The sequence below is a fragment of the Neurospora tetraspora genome, assembly GCF_033439725.1.
Source record: "Neurospora tetraspora strain CBS 560.94 chromosome Unknown B0H65scaffold_3, whole genome shotgun sequence".
Taxonomy (NCBI): Eukaryota; Fungi; Ascomycota; class Sordariomycetes; order Sordariales; family Sordariaceae; genus Neurospora; species Neurospora tetraspora.
In genome coordinates, this window is record NW_026944385.1 from 90,425 (window position 1) to 111,252 (window position 20,828).

A 20,828-nucleotide genomic window follows, 5' to 3' on the forward strand; every position below is an offset into this window, starting at 1 on the left:
CGGTTACAGGAGGAGCCCACTGCATACGTCAATCTTCCATTGATACGTAACGATATTGATACATGGGATACGTAAATTACTGAGGGCGCCTTCACATATGTATCGTAGGCATTGTCGTCGTCTGGCTCTGGCTGTTGTACGAGTACCAGGCATCTGCTGTCCTACCTTCGGTTTCGAGACCATCTGGATATAGCTTCAAGTTCAGGGTAGTATAAGGTGTTTGGCAGTGACGTCGTCGGGGAGGTAATGATGTCGAGGCTTCCGTTCTTATCTGGTAATAACCGGCCGTCGTAAAATTACAGATTGAGCTCTTCAATCTCTCCTCCCATTCTCATCCAAAGGAGCCCAAGAGGGGAGCTTCCAATATCAAGGAATGGCCATCACCGCCAACTAACCGCCCTTTAAGCCATCCGCGGTGCTGGACGTGGCGGGCAAGCATACATAGTATGTAACAGGCGGATTGTTTGCTGGCAGCCTAGCCTCCCGTCCTATAAGCCCCGGGGCCGGGCTGCATCGTAACGGGCCTTGAATGGGCTGAACGGCAATGGCGTCAACAGCGGCAGATAGACAACAAAGACAGAAGCGCGATAGCGAAGCAAGTGAGTAAGCGGGATGGCGGTTAGCGGTCAGCGGTCTGGGAGGAGGTTGGTCAAGTTGGTCAAGTTGGTCAAGTTTCTTGTAAAGTTGACATGGACCACATATTCTCGGAAGTTGTGTGCTTCCACTGCTTGTTGTACAACGCATAACATGACACGCACGACATTACCGTCGACGAGGATAGTCGCATGTTGTTGTGTTTTTGTTGAGATTGGACTGATAGAGATGTGGAAGCGTGTCATGTCTGGCTAGGTGTGATTGCTATCCCTCAGCTGGGATCCCCTCACATTAATCGAATTTTCTTAAGTTGTTTCATCTTGGAGAGGTTTCAATGTTTACTCGACTCGCGCGCCCACGTGTTGATGTTTCGCTTTTGTGGTTGGTGTTTTATGTTATGATGAAAGTTACGCCTAGGAAGTTCAGCTGAGGTGCTAGTAACACTGCGCTGTCATCATCGCGGTATGATGTATTGATACGCGTAATATTACGATACCACCCATCCCGCGTACGGCTAGACACAGCCCCCTAGCGACCCCGGGCCCCGTAGCGACCCCCAGTGCCCACCAAAGCTGGAGCCCACCGGGAAGGAATACCGATTAGTACTTACCTTACCTTGGCAATTACCTTGGCTCATCTCTGTTTCCGCAGTCCAACCCGACCATCCAATTTCGACAAGTCTTGATTGCAGTTTGCACCTGAACTTACAAGTTGCGCTATCGCCTACCGCCATCGCATCAATCCCGCAGTCATTGGGCTTGAAGAGTTGACTCTGACTCTGTTTGCATCGACACCGACCTCATCCTCGACACCCATCCACCCATCCACTCATCTAGTTCCGACCACAGATCACGACCCGCTAAACGCCTCCGATAGCTTCTACTCCAACACCCGACCGCAATAGCATCATACAACGACAGTTCCGATACACGCCACGATAACAGACAAACACCAGACCCTAGACGCCAGACAGACAGACAGACAAGAGACAAGCAGACAATGCCAGTATGGCCGCTTTAATGGGTGACGTCTTTACCGATACTCCGCGCTTCCACGACAGGATGCACTCTCAACACTCCTCCCACTATCAAAGCCCCTCCCACTCCTCTTCCTCGCCATCAACAAACACCTCCTCCGCGGCCGCCACCCGCCCAAGGACGACCTCGATCCATAACCCTCAGTCTCGCCCGACCCCGAGCCCCAGGAGGCAGGCCTCCGCAACCGCTACTACCCCAATCCCACGATATGCTTCGTCTTCGCAACAACACCCTCTAGGATGGATCGCCGATGACGCACACGCACACGCAAAGCATCAGCAACACCTAGAGTCCACCGGAGGCGCCTCCCGTTTCCCTTCCCCGCCTTCGTCTGCTTCCCCAAACAGACCCGTCCGACAACAACAGCAGCAGCAGCATGGCGTCCACGATACAAGTTCCGTCCACGACACTTCGTCGGCTTCGTCTTCCACCGCCTCGTCTACTAGCACCGCAGCCACCGTAGTCCCCGCCGACCATTCTGGGAGTGGAAGGGGTATCCCCTCTCCGGCTCCGGACGCCAATAGCAACAGTCGCAGCTGGAACTCGTCTGCCCAGCACGGCCACCGCACTGTTCCGTCCAACAATCTTCCAATCGATGACCGATCCAACACCCCCATTGCTCGCACTCCCAACTACCAACAAGCTCACCAACTCCCTCCTCCACCCCAGCCCAAAGTTATCAAGATCCGCGACCTCCACCATATTCAAGCCCTCGTCCAACAAGATGGCCACCCGCTGTCCGCCTTCTCCGGAGCCAGCAACGGCATGCTTACCGACGACCCCCCGCTTCAACAAATGCGCTACGAAATCAGCGGGATGCCCATCTCGGATATCATCGAAATGGTGGCGGCACTGTTGACCAAGATCACGACAACGAACGACTTGCAGCATGACGCGTTGCAGAGGAATCAGGTGCACTTGAGGCAGGCGGAGGCGCAGGCGAGACACCAAGAGGAACGACAACGACGAGAGAAGGAAGGGGAGGAAAGTAGCGGGGGACGAGGCCGAGCTGGAAGCAGTAGCGGAGGGACGGGAACTGGAAATGGCGCAGGGAGCAGTCGGGAAGTCGGACACAGCAGCACCAGCGGGCACATGTCCCCCCTCTCTTCCTCCGTCCTCGCCTTCCACGGTAAGAACGTGCCGGCCATCACCATCCTCAGCTACCTCACCCGCATCCACAAGTACTGCCCCACCACGTATGAGGTGTTTTTGTCGTTGCTGGTCTACTTTGATCGCATGACGGAGAGGGTTAACGATATGGTGGTGAAGAGCGAGGAGGAGAGGAGGAGACGACGTCTCGAAGAGCAACAGGCCCGACAGGAGCGGGAAAAGCAAGCTGCTGCGACGGCGGGCTACGAGAAGGGGACGGCGGATGATCCAGATGTCCCTATGCGGGATACGCCTGATGATGACAAGGGACACGATAGCGACGAGACGGATTCGGATTTGGCTGATGATGACGACGAAGAGATGGCAGATGAACCTAAGCAAAGTGGTGGTTTTGGGAGAACGAGGGAACAAGAAGAAGAGGATGAACAGGCGACGTATTTTGTCGTGGACAGCTTCAACATCCACAGGTTGATCATCGCTGGAGTGACGTGCGCGAGCAAGTTCTTTAGCGATGTGTTTTATACTAACTCGCGCTATGCCAAGGTATGTTTACTTTCCCCCTTTTCCTCCCTTTCTTGCCTCCCCTTCCCCCATCCCACCTCTCCTCCATTTTCTTCCGTCCCTTTTCCCTCCGCCCCCCTGCCTGTGTCTCTACTCCCCTACCCTCCCCTCTTCCACCTCCTCCTCCCTCCCCTCTTTTTGGTCCAAACATCCAGCCAGCAAGTACTAACGAAAACGATCCAGGTCGGTGGCCTTCCCCTCCCAGAACTCAACCACCTAGAGCTGCAATTTCTCCTCCTCAACGACTTCCGCCTCGCCGTCCCTGTCGAAGATCTCGAAGCGTACGCCACCATGCTCGTGGAATTCTACGCCAGGGAGGTGGTTGCGCAGACGACGCGGGGACGACCTAGCGCTTCTGCGAGCTCCACTGCTGTTGCTAATGCTGGTGCTTCGGCGGCGGAGTAGAGTACTGGTATTGCCGATAGCGCGGTTTCACAGAGTGGGGAGAAACGTCGTGGGCGAAGACGTAGAGGATGCGGAGGGGTTGGGAATTGTTGGAGAATGTGAAGAGGGTGGGAGAGAGGGGAGTACTTGTTCTGGGGGCTTGAATCCTGGGGTGGTACTGGGGATGGACGAGGTAGGAGGTAGGGGGTATGAGTAGGGGATGATTTAATTGCTGTTCGCGGATCGAAGGACATGAGAGGGAGACTCTGGGAGCGCGTGCGGTGTGTCAGCGTTTGTTGTGGTGTCGTTGTTGCCGTTCTGTTGTTGATGTTGTTCCTGTTGGCCAGCAGTGGTTGTGTTTGCCGTCGGTTGTCGGTTGATGATGTTTCCGCTACTTCACGTTGTCTCTCTTTCTCGTGTTTTTTTTTTTTTTTTTTTTGTTCCGGACCTACCTACACACTACTACAGCTTACAGCTTATGGATGACGGCATGACCAGTTTCAGTTTTTCATTGTCATACACTACTACTTCTTCTTTCGCTTTTTTAACGAGTTCGCTATACATAGACATTGGCTGGTTTTTGGTCTCTCATTTCTTCTAACCTTCTTCTTTTTTGCTGTTTTTGTTATGTCGTTTCCGCTTTTTGGCAGCCTTCCTTCTTCCCTGTTTCATACGTTCGGATTGAGTCGTTCTCCTCTTTCTGCTCATGAAGAACAGCGAGCCACCCTGACCTCTGGACATCGAAGAAGACAGCGCCATATCTTATCATGAGCGATGATGGAACTTGTTTCACCTCCTTTATCTTCATCTTCGTATGGAGCAAGACTGGTTTGATGAATGAATAGACGATCACTTACATCTTGCACTCCCGTAGTAGATGTTGATTCTGTTGATCCCTCCCTTCAAGCCCCTTCCTGCCTTCAGATTTCTAGCCTCCCAACTGTCAACTGTCAACTGTCAACTGTCAACTGTCAACTGTCAACTGTCAACTGTCAACTGTCAAACCCAAAAACAGGGTCCTCACTGCAGTAGCACACTACTATTTCGGATTAGTTTTACCCCGACGTAGCATCGTCTTACTACGGCGTTTTCTCAGGCGTCGAGGCGTCTAAAAACGGATGGCGTCGCAATTGATGCGCGTCGTCGCTGTGGTGCAGCCGTGGGTAGGCAATGTCGTCGCTTATGCTTGAGCAAGGGAAAAGAGGCGTCGTGAAATTGGTGAGACGGACAGAACGGACTACCTTAGTTGGACAGGTATCGGAAGGTCAAGAGTGAGAGCTCCAAGACGGGATCGATAGTCAGCTTCTGAGACTGAGACGGGTCGCCTTGTCCGTCAACGGTATCTGGGAGGGGCCAATCGCGGCAGGAGGTTGTGAAGCTATCGGAACGGCAAGACACCACGTCAGATGGATGCTACTTATCGAGTCGGGACGAGTAGGTAGTGTTGGATGTCAGCTTGACGACTGAAGTCCCGGCCTGGAGGGTTCCAGGTTGTACTTGGTCCCTTGACGATCGACAAGCTCAACTTTCAACTACACAGTACCTCGAGGGACGACGTCAAAAGCCGTTGAGCCGGTGATGACCAGGAGTAAAGGTGGATCTGAAGTGAGAAAGGAAATCACCAAGGGTTATCCCCAAGGTCTCCCCTTCCTTGGGCGGTGGGGAACGGGGATGGCGGTCGCTAGGTATGTTGCCGCTCGGTAAGACGGAGACGGTAACGGGTCGGTACGGTGTCGCAACCAGGCTCGAGTCGTTTGGCTTCTCTTGGATCTTGGCAAGCGAAACGGCAAGCACTCGGTTATAGCGGCATGTTATCAATTTAATTAAATCCGTGGAGGATCAGATATCTCGCCATTTGGTTCTTGGCTTCCTTCCAGTCTTTCTCCTTCGGTTGTGCTTTCTGCGTTTCTTGGGGAGCAGATATGGAGGTCATGCCTTTGAGGATGGAAGGGAGGGAGACAGGCAGGCAGGCAGCTGGAGGTAGCTGCGAGGGAATCTTATCTGGAAACCTAACAAATGCTAGGTTGCCGTATGCTGTTCGGACTTGGACCACTTACTGACAGGGCAGTCAGTCACTCTTTGGTCCATCGAGAGATGACGGATGCTCGTGTTGATCACCACCACCCGACCACCAAGTTGTGCCTACACTGTAACACTGTACCTACTCAGGTGCATCAAGGTGTGACACTTGCGATAAGGCTGCGTATGTACACGTGCGATCAGAAGGATAATGGTTTGAACGGATACGGAAGCACCCGAGAAGAAGCTGAAGGAGGAGGATGACCCCAAGCGAGGTCTCCAAGATCTCCAAGGTCTCCAAGGACCCTGATTGCTTCTCGCACGTGAGAAACGTTCAGGGCATTCCAAGTTCCAAACAAAGGGTCGCCTCCTTGTTTACCGCTTGCTCGTGTGAGTGTGCGACTGCCACCGTCGTCAGCCAAGGCGTTGCTCTCCTCATGTGTTCATGTGCAATCGTCATGTCCGAGCCTCTTCCTTTTGCTCTTAATGTTTGGAAATTTCATGACGCGGCGAACTTCTTTGTCGCCGCAATGCGAGCCAAGCAAAGGAGGCAACGGCAACGGTTTGCGCCAAGCGGCATCGGGACCGAGTTGATTGGGGTGTTGGTTGTGCGCAAGCATGATGGCAAGTGGCGGACGGGAATACCTAGAAGGAGGGAAGGAGGGAGGGGAACACCAAGTTGGTTTTTTGTTGACCAACAGGCGCAAAGGAGGGATCAGATTCTTTACTGGGATACATAGTGTAGTTGGGAGTCAACGACTGGGCTGGATTAAATTCCGCAAAAGTTGTTTTCGAGGTGAGGATCGGCGAGATCAACGGTGAGACTGAATCGTACCTATCTTCAAATTCCAGAACGGACGAGACCTGTTGACCAAATTCTTGGGTCGTGGTCTGGTCTTTCCCCTGGAGATCGAGACGAAGCTGAGTTTGGAGGGACTGAAACACTGTTTGGGAAGGAAGTGTCGACTTACGCGCGTCAGTGCCTGACGTGCCCGAGGGACGGGTTCCCCGCGTGGTTGATGTGATGAGCTCGAATGACGGTTGAGGTGTTCTTGCCATCAGTCAAGCATCACTCATCGAAACCGGGCGGGATGCCAGGTGAGGGGTAACACACCCACAAGACCCCAAAACATGCAAGTACGACCGACATTTTTGCCGACATTCACTCTTTTTCTCACCACATCCACAAGAACTCTCCAATCCAGAAAGGTAATCAGGCCAAAAAAAACAAAACCGGGGACCCAGATATTCGTCCAATGCATGCAGACATGTACGAAAAGGGACACAAGCTGATAAGGTGACCGAAGCTCGCCTCCTCCACGGGGATATCTCCAGAACCAGACAGACATATCTGAAGGATTGGAAAAGACAAAGACCGGCGTCTGTCTGTCCAGTCGACCTTCGGTTCAACAAAAGCTCGAAAGCCGAAAGAGACTGTGAACTGTGGAGTACCACACATGGCTCACTCCCTCTCCACCTCCCCACAAAGAAAATACCACCCTCCCCCCAGTTCCCCCATTCCCCCGCATATTAACCCTTGAAAGGTTGGGGAAAGGCTCCACAGATTGGCGACCCGGTAGCTGAAGCCGGTGAAGATCGACGACACGCCGAGACGGAGGACAAGGCAGTCGCTGGCAGGCAAAGACGACTTGAACGAGTGAGACTCGGGAATAAGGCCAAGGATCCCAAGAATAGCGGCCAGAAGGAGCAGGCCGGCCAAGAACATTGAAGCTCAAGGTCAAGGACCAGCCAAGCGGACTGAATTCCCTTCTCAGCCTAGTCTTACACAAAGTCCACAGTCAGGACCACGTTACACCACCGGTTACCATGTGTGATAAACGTATAGCCGGACGGCCCAAGGACGACCACTCACGAGCTCATCCCGTGTTGCGGGTGTGGTACAACCTCACTGATGTGAGAAGGAATGCTCCCCAGGTCGTACACTCTTGCCCTGGAACGTTCGTTGGCGCGGGACTTCACTACGCACTCTGCCCAACTCAACCACCACTCCACCAAATTTCATGGGAAAAAATTGGTATCAACTCAATGCGCTTTGAGAGCTTCAGATGGTCTCTCCAATTTCTTGCTTTGAATGTCGCTGTCCCGTCATTTTTCTGTGTTGTTTTGCAAACCCCTATCGCAAGAACCGCGCTAACAAACGAACCAGTATTGGACTGTACAGTGCCTCGAATGCCCTCCATGTTTGGCCGAGTACCTCTACGTACCGATGATCCTTTCCTCAAGCCGTCTTGGTCTGGCCCGAGCCTACACAGTAGTACGCTGAGTGAGATCCATGGCGAGCAAAAAAGATGGAGGCCAATGTTGGAGAACCATGGAGAACCATGGAAAGACTTAGGTAACCATATTGAAAGGCTGGGGTTAGAATCCGGGGACTGGGGATGATGGAGACTGAGGGGGAAAACGTTTATCTCCCCCAGATACCCCGGATTTGGTGTTCCGTCTTCGTACTTAACCTGTGTTAACCCCGTTTCTCTTTCTCCTTCGTTCTTCCCTTCCTCCCCCATACCAACTTCCCAGAAAGTCAATACACTCCAGGGGCTTGCTTGGTATAAGTGACCAAGCATTCACCGCAACCATGGGCCACAGTTCAGACCGAGACATCAGCGGCACTGCCGTGTAAGTCTTCAGTTCCACAAGACCCCCAAATGTCTCCCAAAACCTGTTTCACTAACACCCACCCAGAGAGCCCAAAGGCGCCGCCGGCTCCCACATCGAACAAACCTCCTCCAACCTCGAAGCCAACATCAACCTCGAAGCCAAGCTCAAGAACCCGCTCGATGGGCTTTCCCGCACCGAGCTCCTCTCACGCGTCGAGACCTTCTGCGCCGAAAAGGACCTAACCGAGCACCTCCCGCTCTTCCGTAAGGGAGCACTCATCGCCCAATCCCCGGACAACTATGCGTCCATCTCCGGCCCGGAAGCCTTGGACGAAGAGGAGAAAGCAGTCCTTTTGAAGGAGGTCGAACACAAGTGGCGGCTGCCGGCAAGACTGTTCCTGACGATTGCGACTTGCTCGATCGGTGCTGCTGTCCAAGGGTGGGATCAGACGGGCACGAATGGCGCGAATATCTTCTTCCCGGAGTATTATGGTATTGGAGGGGACACTGCGAGGGAGAAGTTGCTTGTTGGATTGATCAATGCTGGGCCTTATATTGGGAGCGCGTAAGTTCCCTGTTCTTCTTGTTTTTGGAGTGGTCGCTTACTGACTGATATTAAACAGATTCATCGGCTGCTGGCTTTCTGACCCCATCAACAACTGGATCGGTCGTCGTGGTGTCATCTTCGTCTCTGGTCACTTCTGTCTCTGGCCCGTCATTGGTTCTGCTTTCTGTCACACATGGCCCCAGCAACTGGCCTGCCGTCTGCTGATGGGTATTGGTATGGGTGTGAAGGCATCAACGGTGCCGATTTATGCTGCGGAGAACTCGCCTGCTTCTATTAGAGGTGCGCTGGTCATGTCATGGCGTGAGTACTCCCGAGTGTTCCTTACTAGTAACACAAGTGATGAAGATGCTAACACCCTTCCAGAAATGTGGACAGCCTTCGGCATCTTCTTGGGCACTGCCTTTAACCTTGCCGTCTTCCACACCAGCCACAACGTCAACTGGCGCCTCATGCTCGGCGCCCCCTTCATTCCCGCCGTGCCCTTGGTCCTGCTCATCTATCTCTGCCCCGAGTCCCCGCGCTGGTTAATGAAGAAGAACCGCTACCCAGAAGCCTGGAAGTCCATGATCAAGCTGCGCAACCACCCCATCCAAGTCGCCCGCGACATGTTCTACATCCACTCGCAATTGGAAGTTGAGCACCAGCTCCTCGCCGGCTCCAACTATGCCCAGCGCTTCGTCGAGCTCTTCACCATCCCTCGTGTTCGCCGCGCCACCCTCGCCGCTTTCACCGTCATGATTGCCCAGCAGATGTGCGGAATCAACATCATCGCCTTCTACAGCACCACCATCTTCAAGGAGTCCGGCTCCAGCGAAGTCCAAGCCCTGCTTGCCTCCTTCGGCTTTGGTATAGTCAACTGGGTCTTCGCCTTCCCCGCCTTCTGGACCATCGACACCTTCGGCCGGCGCTCTCTACTTCTCTTCACCTTCCCGCAAATGATGTGGACTTTGCTAGCGGCAGGGCTCTGCACCTTGATGGACATGGGCACCGCCCGGACCGGCCTTGTCGCCTTATTCGTCTTCCTCTTCGCCGCGTTTTACTCCCCCGGCGAAGGTCCCGTCCCCTTCACCTACTCGGCAGAAGTTTTCCCCCTTTCTCACAGAGAAGTGGGCATGGGCTTCGCCGTGGCCACCTGCCTCTTCTGGGCCTCGGTGCTGGGTATCACCTTCCCCTTCTTGCTTGATTCTCTAGGCACTGTCGGCGCCTTTGGGCTGTACGCGGGTTTCAATCTGGTGGCGTTTATTGCTATCTTTTTGTTCGTGCCGGAGACGAAGCAGAAGACGCTCGAGGAGCTGGATTATGTCTTTGCTGTTAAGACGAGCAAGTTCATGTCGTATCAGTGCACTAAGGCGCTGCCGTGGTTTATCAAGAGATGGGTGTTTTGGCAGAGGAATGCGAAGCTGGAGCCGCTTTATGAGTTTGATCGGGTGAAGGAGGCGGAGAGAGAGAGGAGGGCAGAGGCGGAGAGGAGGGCAGAGGAGACGGGGACTGTTACTTCTACTGGGACCAACTTGGATGAGAAGAAGGGACTGAGTCATGTGAATGCTCCCAATGCTTAGACGGGGAACGGTTCAGTTTGGTTGGTGTGTTGAGTCGGTCAGTCTTTGAGATCGCCGTGTATTTCGGATGGACGGGTTCTGTTCATCGTGGTTATGATATCCCTTTGCTATCGCTCCTTCAGTCCTCATGCTGTACGCTTCTGATACCACTGTCATTTTGGGGTGCGCCAAAGGTTCCCCTACTATAACAGAAAACAAGCTCAAGCAAATAAAGGAAACTTGATGACATGTCGTGCATCTCCAACTATCATTCCCGAGGTCGGCTACCGGTGATGCGTCGATGCAAGGAAGCCACTGTAATTTTGACAACTTTGTCGAAAGTCGTTGTGAGTGATTTTGCAGCATCAATTTTCAGAGTGGGGACTGACACCGCGATATCAAGACAGTGAAAAGAGGGGTCTGGCCGACTTCGCTTTGACCTTATCGTCCACTAGTAAGTAACGGATAATGGTTCCCATTCAGTGCCCCTCAGGCACGTCACTGACAACCTTTGTTATCAGCATTTGTTATCAAGACCACAGATCTATAACATCGGATGAAGCCAGCATCAACGGCCCTTTGGGAAGTTGAGTCGTTCAGTCAATCTTCGCAATGATCACCACGTTGTCGACTGGCTTCATCGTCCTGTTCCTCGTTGTCCTGGTCGTAGGAGCCCATCTTCGGCTCCGTTCCCGCCAGAGATGGACCTCCTCGTCGCCATCTGTCGACGAGAAAACACCACTCCTTCACGATAGCACTGTCAGTCAGCAAAATGAGAAGACGAACGAAGCAACAATCGTTCCCTTACCGGACTTTGACTGGCAAACCACTGAACCGCTGAAGTTCAGACCCTTCAAGCCAAAATATCACATCACGTTGGGTACCGCACCCCTTCCTTCCGTGCCCCTCATGTTCATCACCAACCATTAACACCCCACCCATCATCACAGCCCTCCAAAACAGCACCCCCTCCGACCTCATCATAATGGACAACAACTACCTCTCCCGCATCCGTTCCCGCCAAGAGATAATCTCCCTCAACGCCTCCGAAGTCATCGGCGTTCTCCCCGAAGGCCACGCCGCCGTCAAGGAGCTGTACACCTACCTCCTAGGCGAATACCTCCCCGTCCGCTATCCAACCATGTTCCGCATCGTTTCTTCTGTCCCCGGTAGCCCCAACACAACTTTCCAAAACCTCGTCACCAACTCTTCCTTCCCCCTCTCCCCGCCTCCCTCCGACCCCCTCGACTGTTTGAGGGTAATAGCCCAAACGGTAGAAGACGATTTCTACCTCTTGCTCCCCTTCCCCAAACCCAACTCCCCCAGCGAGATTGAGCACAAAAGCGTCGCCTTCCTAAACCTCCACCCCGCCGGCTTTTCTCCCTCCTCCAAACTCGGCATCCCCCTGTCTCAAATCCACGCCCCCGTGCCCTCCTACGAAAAAATCGGTCCATCGATGGAACGTTTCTTTTCCCGCTTGGCGACCGATAAACTCGTCAAGAGGATGAATTGGGGTATCCAGTTATATCCTGACCTCTACACACCGTCAGGGAACCATGTGCATCAGGACGACCTGGACTCGCTAGAGGAGGTCAAAGAGTTTGGGGATGAAGAAGCGGAGAAGGCGAGATTGAGGGTTGAATTGCAGGGTGTTTGGAGACTGAGGAAGACGGGAGCGGTGGTTTTTGGGTTTAAGACTTATATGTATGGGTTGAGGGAGGTGAAGGAGGAGGTTCTGGAAATGGATGATGGGGGGATGATGAAGACGGGCGAGGCATTGGCGCAGGCGATTGAGGGATTGGGGGAGGGGAATGCGCCGGGGATGTGGACGTATAAGGGGGCGGTGAGATGGGGAGGGGCGGTGAGTAGGTGGTTGAGGAGTTGATGGGAGGAAGGTCTGGTGGAAGGTGTGATGTTTTGATCTGGGATGATTTGAGAGATGGAAGGAGCGATGACAGATAGCTGAGTAACGGACGCGGGTCGACCGGAGGGTGCGTGGTCCGGCTCCGGAGCAGGGAAGGGTTACGGTGTTTCGCATCGGTATGACAATTGATAACCCCTGAATAACATCACCCAGGTTCATCAGCTCCGCCATCCCAACACCCAACACGAAGAGAAATGGGACATCATTTTCCCTCGACATTTCTTAACCCCGAGCTGTCACCCGAGCGACTCATGGTACGACGCTGAACGACAAACGGTCAAGACAGCGCTAGGAGATACCAGCCAATCACCCCGACCGCCCCGTTGGTAGGGGTCAACATCTCCGAGATGATCTGATAACAGCTCGGCGTTAACCATGACAACATATTTTGGTCTTTTTCCTTTATAAGTCGACGACTTGCCTGTTTTCTTGATCTGATAATGAACTATTTCCCAAGACTTTCGTTTTTTTCTGCATCTCTCATTGTTGCTTCTGTTGTCTTTTTGTTCAGCTTTGTACTTCCAATGTTCATGGATCACGACGTGCAACAACCTGCACACACAGATATGGCTGCCAACGCACTCAAGAACGTTGTTGTGGTGGGAGGCTCGTATGTTGGGAAGGTGAGTTGAACACTTTTACCAACGTACAAGTGGAAAATGTGAGGGAAAAATACTGACTTCACCCCAGACCGCAGCCCAAGAACTAGCAAACCTCCTCCCGCCAACCCACCGAGTAAGTCTCGCCGTCCTCCCTCCTTCAACACACCACCCACCAAGATCCAAACCAACTAACCACCTTGCAACCTTCCAGGTAATCCTCATCGAACCCCACACCCACTTCCACCACCTCTTCGCCTTCCCCCGCTTCGCCATCCTCCCCTCACACGAACACAAAGCCTTCATCCCTTACACCTCCCTCTTCTCCTCCTCCCCCTCTCCCTCTTCCCACTTGATCCTCCCCGCCAAAGTCCTCTCCCTCTCCACCTCCCCCAACCTCCTCACCCTCGACCGCCCCGTTTCCTATCCCTCCTCCCCCTCTTCAGAAATGACAACAAAAATCCCCTTCGACTACCTCCTCCTAGCAACCGGCACCCGCCTCTCCGGCCCCGGCACCTCCCCGCACGACACCAAGCCGCTCTCCATTTCCTTCTTACAATCCTTCCAACGCGCCATCGCCTCTCCTGCCACTCAACACGTGGTGATTGTGGGCGGCGGCGCCGTGGGGGTGCAAATGGCTTGCGACCTCAAGGAACTATACCCGTCTAAGCGCGTGACGCTCGTGCACTCGCGCGAGCAGTTGATGCCTGTTTACCATGAACGGTTGAGCGAGATTATCAAGGAGCGGTTTGGGGAGTTGGGGGTTGAGATGGTGTTGGGACGGAGGGCGGTGGTGCCGGAGGGGCCGGAGGGGGGGTGGACTTTGCCCGGGCCGGGAGAGGAAGGAAACCAAAAAATGGTGGTGAGGTTGGTGGATGGGGAAGTGGTGGAGGGGGATGTGGTGGTGCAAGCTACGGGGCAGAAGGCGAATAATGAGTTTTTGCAAGGGTTGGATGAGGGCACTACTGAAGAGGAGAAGGGGAGGGTGATTAATCCGCGGAACAGGTTTGTGAGGGTGAAGAAGACGATGCAGTTTGCTGATGAACGGTTTTCGGATTTCATGTTTGCTGTGGGCGATATTGCGGACTCGGGGGCGCACAAGGCGGCGAGGCCGGGGATGGGGCAGGCGGCAGTGGCGGCGAGGAATGTGGTTAAGCTGATAGAGGGAGGGAAGGCGGAGGACTTGGAGAGTGTGGAGGTACAGCCGGCGGCGATACATTTGACCCTGGGATTGGTAATTTTCCCCCCTTGTGATGATGTCCTTGAAGGTGAGAGTTTGCTGACCTTTTGTGGTGGGATAGACCAAGAACATCATCTTCCGGAATCCCAACCCGGCTGCTGGTCAGACGGAACCGACATACACGTTGAAGGATGAGTAAGTCTTCTTCTTATGCCCGGGACATGGAGTTTTAGAAAACATGCAGCTAACTCATGAACAGTGGCAGGGCGGATATGGGTGTTGATCGGCTTTGGATTATGAACGGCATCAAGGTTACCGGACCGCAGGAGTATCATCTGTGAAGTGGCACACTGTCGAGGGGAAATGGAACGGAAATATTGGGATGATAATGTCCCGAGTCGGATTAGTATCACCAGGACAAAGAAGAAGGCGGACCATTGTTGTGGCATCAAGGTATCATTGATCTATTGTACAGTAGTATTTCATCAAAAAATCAAAACATCGACTCAAGCTTGATGCCAATCTGCTTCTTGGCTTAGCACATCTACTCAATCGTGATGCCGACCTTGCCAAAGTGCTTCTGGGCCCACTGTTCTCAATCGTTAGCACACATGTCTCTCTCATCACCACTTCAAAACTCCGGGGATAACTTACCATGTACTCATAAGCCTCCTTAACCTCATCAAACTTGAAGATTCTCTTGTCAACAACGGGCTTAATGTTGTTCGCCTCAATGGCAAGGCACATCTCCTCCATCAGCTGCTTGCTACCGACATAGACACCGCGAACAGTGCAAATCTTGCTGAGCGTATCGAGGATGCTCTCCTTAGGCTGAGCACCACCAAGGAAACCAATGATGGAAATGATACCCTCGTACTTGATCGCCTTCATGCTCTGTCCCAAGGTACCGGCACCACCGACCTCAATGATGTGGTCAATACCCTGGTTGTTGGGAGTGAGCTTGCGGGCAGTCTCGCCCCAGTTGGGGTCCTCGCGGTAGTTGATGACGTAATCGGCACCGAGCTTCTTGAGCATCTCGCACTTCTCCTTGGAAGAAGTGGTAGCGATAACCTTGGCACCACCGGCCTTGGCGAACTGGAGAGCAAAGATGGAGACACCACCGGTACCCTGGGTGAGGACGAACTGGCCGGGCTTGAGGGTCTTGAGGCCGTAGAGGGCATTCCACGAGGTCACACCGGCGCACACGAGGGTGGCGGCCTCAACGTGGTTGAGGTTGGAGGGGGTGCGGACGACGCCGTCCTCGTTGAAGACGCCGTACTGGCGGAGAGTGCCGTCGAAAACACCGCCGAGGCCGGAGGAGGCGGCGCGCTGGTCGATGTCGCCGTACTGGTGGAACTGGTTGAAGAGAGTGGTGACCTTGTCGCCCTTCTTCCACTTGGTGACCTTCTCGCCGACGGCGACGACCTCACCGGCACCATCGGAGGCGGCAACGACGGGGAGGTCGATGGGGAAGGGGTACAAGCCCTGTAGTCTTGGTCAGTCTCTGTGACAGCAATGTAATGTGACATGAAGGGATCTACTGACCTGGGGGATGATGAGATCACGGTAGTTCAGGGAAGCACCGTAGAGACGGACGAGAACCTCGTTCGCGCCGGGCTTGGGGACGGGACCTTCCTGCTTGATGAGGCCCTCGAAGCCCTTCTCCTTGCTCGTGACGACATACTGGGTCTGGGTAGAGGGAATAGACATTGTGATGATGTGGTATAGAAGGATTACGTGTAAAGGGGTATCGTAAGAAGATGAGATGAGATGGTGAAAGAAGGTTGAAGAGAGGGGAAGAAGCTCGAGGTATTTGTCTATGTGTCGATGATGGTGGTGGCAGCGATTAGTGAGCTGTATTTGTCACGTCATGGAGACAGCATCGTGACCCACAGAAGGACACGCATGCCCGGCGATTAGTGAGCTGTATTTGTCACGTCATGGAGACAGCATCGCGACCCACAGAAGGACGTGGGGCCTTCCAGCGCATCCTATTCTGCCTCTTCTCCCATATCTCCTCCCGCATTGTCCTTGTCGATAACGGTTGTACGGTGTAGGCCGTTCTGGCCGTCTATCCCCGGACCGTATTCCCTCAGTGTAGGGGATGTCACCGACGTCATGATTCGCGAAGCTTCGTGTAATGTGCTCGAACCCTACGAGTGGAGTCGCCCAGGCTCTTTCCCGAACGGCCGTCTTATTCTAGGTAACTGCCGGTGCTACGGTACCGTCGTCTCGGCGCCGGCCCGGACTCGGGAGCTATTGATGCACACGTTGTGCTCCCGCTTCACTGCTGCCGACATCATGAAGTTCAAAATCACAGCATCCCATCCCGTACAGTTGGTACCAGGTCAGTGGAGAGACCGCATCCGGATTCCGCAAGCGCCCCGTTACGTACATGTACACAAACGGTGTGGATCTTTGTTTTGTCGGCGGAGCACCGGCTGTGGATGGGTCCTCCGACTCCTCCCGCTCGGCGACACCTCCGGTGACAAGTCTACTCGTCAGGCCGAAGTCGCTCACGGGCTAGCCTCCTAGTCAGCAGCCGATTTTGTAGGCCTGACGAGTAGAATCTTCGACCACGGTTCTTGATTATAAACCAAGGGCCCCATATCCAAAACCTCCATCGGTGACCCGTGATGTCGGTGTTGATGATATTCGCGAGGGATACCAACTAAACATGAAACAACCCAGTTGGGGAGGGGGCCCTCCATCGGTGACCCGTCATGGCAAACTCATCAACAGATCCAAAAGCTTGGGGAAATTCGGGGTGCTGTTATTCCATGTTTCAGTACAACGTTCCAACAATAATACGATGATGACAGGGAAATGGGAAACAAAAGTTCAAAAACTCACCCAAGTCCCGTCACAGGATCCCATCCCTCCGCCGCCGGGAATCCCGAAGAATTGCAAGCGGGATTCGACCCGACTGTAACGTCGTTGAAGATTTCTGGATGCGCATACTGTTTTGTTTCACACATTTTTTCAGTCAGCCCTATCGTCTCGCTTCGTTCTTGTTTCGTGTCTCTCAACGCCTCCGTCGGGCACCCCTCCCTTCCTTCGCGCCATCTCCTCCTTTTTCCCTGGTTCTCTTTCTCGTCCATTTCGTTTTCCCACTCACTCCCTTTACGAGATAATCCACCTTTTTTGTTCGAATACCAAAAGAAGGAAACGGAAAGCTTACAAACAAAGGATTAACAAACCCCAACCTGCCCTTCCTCCCCACCTTCACCCTCTCCTCAATAACCAACGTCAACACCGCCCCCCACACCGGAGCCGCCAGCGACGTGCCTCCAATCTCGTGCCAACTACCAGCGAACCGAAATAGATAGTAATCGCCAATAGCGCTGACGTCAGGATAGCCACGGCCTGCCCTATTGTAAACGCCGCTTCCGAGGTCGGTGTCATTGCTAATAGTGAAATTCGTCGCGACGGGTTCGGGTATGTCGTAGCCGGTGAAGTTGAGCTGAGAAGCAACTTTTGCGAAGTACGAAGTGACGGCTGAGACCTGATAAAAAGGCGAAGGGAAAATGTTGGAAAAACCTCCTCCAGATGCGAACCTCGATGTGGCCCTTTCCATCAACGGTCCTCCTGGGTGGTTGGCCGTTGAGTTCGAAGCATTTGCAGGCACAGGCTGAACCCATTCCGTAGCACCAACCGCCAAAACATACGGACAACTCGCATCGCTATCCGGGTAAAACACCCTCCCTTCCATGTCGCCCTCCCCGGCACACCCGTTCTTGTGACCGTCGTCCCCAGGGTACGAACCGACCCCGTAATCACCCGACGCCATCACCACGGTTATCCCCTGCAGCCCCAGCTTCATGATCTCGGAGCATTGGCGCTGGAGGTAGGAAGCGGGGAGGTCCCCTTCGCCTCCGCCGTACGAGATGGAGATCACGGGGGTGGGGTCGTATATGCCGCACTGACGGGGGCCTTCGTATTTGTCGGAGGCAGGGATGGAAGAGTTGGCGAATGGGTTGGGGTAAATGGGGTCGAGACAGGCCGGGTCTTTGCAGTCGCCTGTTTCGTTGAATGCGGAGTAGGTGCAGTAGGAGCCGTCGAGGGCGTCGAAGAAGGCTGTTGATGTAGGTCGAACCAAAAGTGGTTAGGTGTGGTGTTCCACCAGTTGGGGAGAGGGGAAAGGGGAATGAAGGGGGGTAAAGAACGACGAACTGTTCCAAAATCCTTTGAAGGGCGTATCCTGCTCCGTCTGGTTGGTCTCATAGTACTGATCATCAGTCTGGAACAAGACCGTCTTTTGCGGCCAGATCAGTGGCCAAGCGGCTTGGAAGTCCAAGTTGGACTCGGCGCCGTATTCATCGGAGGTCCGGGCGGCACCGATGGCCCCGTCGATGAGCTTTTCGATGGGGTAGGTGCCGTTGGGGATTTTCCTTGTCTATTGTCAATGTCTTATCCTGCATCAAGCATATAAGTGTGGCTGTTGCTCACGGATATATGCTGCTAAAGTAGGCATCCAAGTCTTCTTTGACATAGTGGTCGTTGAGACCTTCAAAGATGCCGAGCTCGTTACCTGGTGTTGCCGTCGTTCCTTCGGGAATGCCATACTGGGCTGAGATATTGTCAGATGGGCTTGATAATCTCCAGACATTGTGAACATCACTCACCCCGTACACACTCCGGCGTGACATACTTGTAACACACACTCTCGTTCAAGGGAGGGAGGGTATCGAATCCTGCACGTATAAGCCCATGATGAGTAGGGCGGAATCCTCTCCGTTCCTGCGTGCGAACAGATGGAGCCCGCCGCTGGCTGCGTTTCGAAGCCCGAACCCTGGCTGGGTCAGGGCGTAGCTTGATGCCTGGGGTAATGTAGTCGACATGATCCCTCACATGATGTGGGACGTGGTACTGGTCGCAGGCGATGGTCTTGGACCCTGAGGGAAGGTGTTCGTAGATGTGGTAGGTCGTGTAGAGAAGGTCTTCTGCCTCGGTTGCGTTGGCGTCGAATTGGACCCACTGTTCATCCGGTGTAAGTGATCACTCCAGGGGGTCCGAATAAAGACTATGGGGAGAGGGTAAGGGATACCTGGTTATTCTCGGAGCGGGATATCCGGTCTTGGGGGATCCCTGAGGAGGTTATCCATTTCTTGACGGCCTCTACGGTCTCGGAAGTGGGTGAGAACATTTCGAGGACATCTTTTCTGCTGAGATGTTGCCCATAGTTCCGTGATTTGGGATCCGATCTGGATTGTTTCTTAGTACTTGTTTCAGACGACCTGAGGCAGGAAGAGAACTTACATGTCCATGAGCAAGTCGTGTCCTACATCCAGATTGGCCTGTTTCAACCCAATGCGCATGGGAAGAAGAGTGTTTGGGGGAACTCGTCCTCTTTTCTCCCATTTCCTTCGCCAGTGAGGCATTGCCCGTTCATGAAGGGCATGAGTGCCGGGCACTTGTCTAGTATCGAGATGGCGGACATGGTTCTCAGGGAAGGGAGCGGCTGTTGCTCCTAGAGTCAAAAGACCGAGTATGAAAGCTGGTATATGAAGGAGAACCATGCTGACGAGAAGCGAAAGACAGCGTTGTTGGATGTAAAAAGACGAGAGAATGACTTCTGCTTGAAGCCATGGTTAGGGGATCATGATATACCATTCGTTTAACGCGATACCAGGGCCATCCTCCATGTAAGATGCCGTCCAACTCCCGCACCGGCTGCCGTCTCCCGTTGTTGTTCATGAACTGGCAGCCTGTTGGTCCCAGATATCAACCAACGACCAAAGTGACGACGGCTTGTTGGGTCGAAGAAGGCGTCATGGATTCATCTTCATATGGAACTGCGAAGAGGCACAGTTGATGAAGGAGGATACCACTTGCAACCCACTGACGGAATAATGCCGATCAACCTGCAGTACTACCACCGTGATTCCGGAGACTTGATGCCGTATCCAATCGCTTGATGTGTTGGTAATGCTTGTTTTCGTCGTAGAGGGGGGGAGATAAATCCGACGAGACCAAACATTGGACCGTCTTCTGCCCAGGGCATAGCCGGTTATCAGACCAGGAACAATGTTGGACCTTGGGTGTCTCCGGATACAACGACCGATATGCGTCGCTCCAGTGGGATATCTGTCCATTCGTGGCCGTAAGGAGTGAACAAAAGGTACCGTAGTTGTCATGTGAAGTGCCCATGGTGATGGCACCAATCGAGGCGGCCAAAGAGGAGAGAATGACCCTCCATCAAAGCCTATCACCGTGAGTGAGTTCCAGCGATGAAGTACTGGGCCATGGTATGCCCGTGTTGCGCTGGTATCGTGACGTCATGATGCTTGTTCTCTGTTGTTGTCAGAGGAAGAAAAAGATGCCCCTGCCAAGAGATCATTCACTGTAGCATGTGCTGATTAACAGGGCTAAATGCGCTAAAACAGCGCTGCCCACTTCCCGTAACCTTCCCGCGCGGCCCCACAAAGAGCTGCCTACACGTGTAGTGTACCTAAAGGCACTCAAGTCATTCGAGAAATGGGGCCGGGTTTTGACGTCTAACGTCCAATCTATATGATTAAATGCAAGTCTGTTTATCAACTCTGTCTCCGGGATGAAGTGTTTCGTCGGCTTGAGAAAGGATCTTTGAATGAATGTTCGCAATATTACATCCCGTTCCCATTCTCGGAACAACCTGGCACTTATACCGGACCCGTGCCGATCAGCCCAGTGAATTCAGGGGTCCACAACACACAA

At 53.5% G+C, this 20,828-nt stretch overlaps 7 protein-coding genes across 7 annotated transcripts; 4 read left to right on the top strand and 3 right to left on the bottom strand.

Moving 5' to 3' along the window:
- The first annotated feature begins 1,231 nt into the window (after positions 1-1,231).
- B0H65DRAFT_490310 (cyclin-domain-containing protein) lies at positions 1,232-3,844 on the top strand. Its single transcript, XM_062827727.1, has 2 exons — positions 1,232-3,284; positions 3,486-3,844. The coding sequence occupies exons 1-2, from the start codon at positions 1,602-1,604 to the stop codon at positions 3,705-3,707; spliced, it is 1,905 nt and encodes a 634-aa protein (XP_062682412.1). The 5' UTR covers positions 1,232-1,601; the 3' UTR covers positions 3,708-3,844.
- Positions 3,845-6,869: 3,025 nt separating this feature from the next.
- Positions 6,870-7,909, bottom strand: B0H65DRAFT_460149 (uncharacterized protein). Its single transcript, XM_062826515.1, has 2 exons — positions 7,873-7,909; positions 6,870-7,774 (listed from the first exon to the last, which is right to left on the bottom strand). The coding sequence occupies exon 2, from the start codon at positions 7,429-7,431 to the stop codon at positions 7,168-7,170; it is 264 nt and encodes an 87-aa protein (XP_062682413.1). The 5' UTR covers positions 7,432-7,774; positions 7,873-7,909; the 3' UTR covers positions 6,870-7,167.
- Positions 7,910-8,301: 392 nt separating this feature from the next.
- Positions 8,302-10,450, top strand: B0H65DRAFT_440981 (uncharacterized protein; the record flags this gene model as incomplete). Its single annotated transcript, XM_062825494.1, has 3 exons — positions 8,302-8,342; positions 8,409-8,888; positions 8,947-10,450. The coding sequence occupies 3 exons, from the start codon at positions 8,302-8,304 to the stop codon at positions 10,448-10,450; spliced, it is 2,025 nt and encodes a 674-aa protein (XP_062682414.1).
- A 964-nt stretch (positions 10,451-11,414) lies between these two features.
- B0H65DRAFT_423974 (uncharacterized protein) lies at positions 11,415-12,314 on the top strand (the record flags this gene model as incomplete). The annotated part of the gene is made up of 1 exon (XM_062824487.1): positions 11,415-12,314. One exon carries the CDS (start codon positions 11,415-11,417, stop codon positions 12,312-12,314), a length of 900 nt encoding a protein of 299 aa, XP_062682415.1.
- Positions 12,315-12,919: 605 nt separating this feature from the next.
- On the top strand, positions 12,920-14,473 carry B0H65DRAFT_424758 (oxidoreductase; the record flags this gene model as incomplete). The annotated part of the gene is made up of 5 exons (XM_062824528.1): positions 12,920-12,976; positions 13,044-13,088; positions 13,167-14,186; positions 14,254-14,327; positions 14,392-14,473. 5 exons carry the CDS (start codon positions 12,920-12,922, stop codon positions 14,471-14,473), a joined length of 1,278 nt encoding a protein of 425 aa, XP_062682416.1.
- A 28-nt stretch (positions 14,474-14,501) lies between these two features.
- On the bottom strand, positions 14,502-16,046 carry B0H65DRAFT_146735 (uncharacterized protein). Its single transcript, XM_062821017.1, has 3 exons — positions 15,678-16,046; positions 14,787-15,617; positions 14,502-14,721 (listed from the first exon to the last, which is right to left on the bottom strand). The coding sequence occupies exons 1-3, from the start codon at positions 15,840-15,842 to the stop codon at positions 14,677-14,679; spliced, it is 1,041 nt and encodes a 346-aa protein (XP_062682417.1). The 5' UTR covers positions 15,843-16,046; the 3' UTR covers positions 14,502-14,676.
- Positions 16,047-16,760: 714 nt separating this feature from the next.
- B0H65DRAFT_146652 (peptidase S8/S53 domain-containing protein) lies at positions 16,761-19,777 on the bottom strand. The gene is made up of 8 exons (XM_062821016.1): positions 19,392-19,777; positions 19,180-19,336; positions 18,758-19,109; positions 18,582-18,702; positions 18,306-18,523; positions 17,314-18,209; positions 16,986-17,092; positions 16,761-16,902 (listed from the first exon to the last, which is right to left on the bottom strand). Exons 1-8 carry the CDS (start codon positions 19,649-19,651, stop codon positions 16,854-16,856), a joined length of 2,160 nt encoding a protein of 719 aa, XP_062682418.1. The 5' UTR covers positions 19,652-19,777; the 3' UTR covers positions 16,761-16,853.
- Between the last annotated feature and the right edge of the window lie 1,051 nt (positions 19,778-20,828).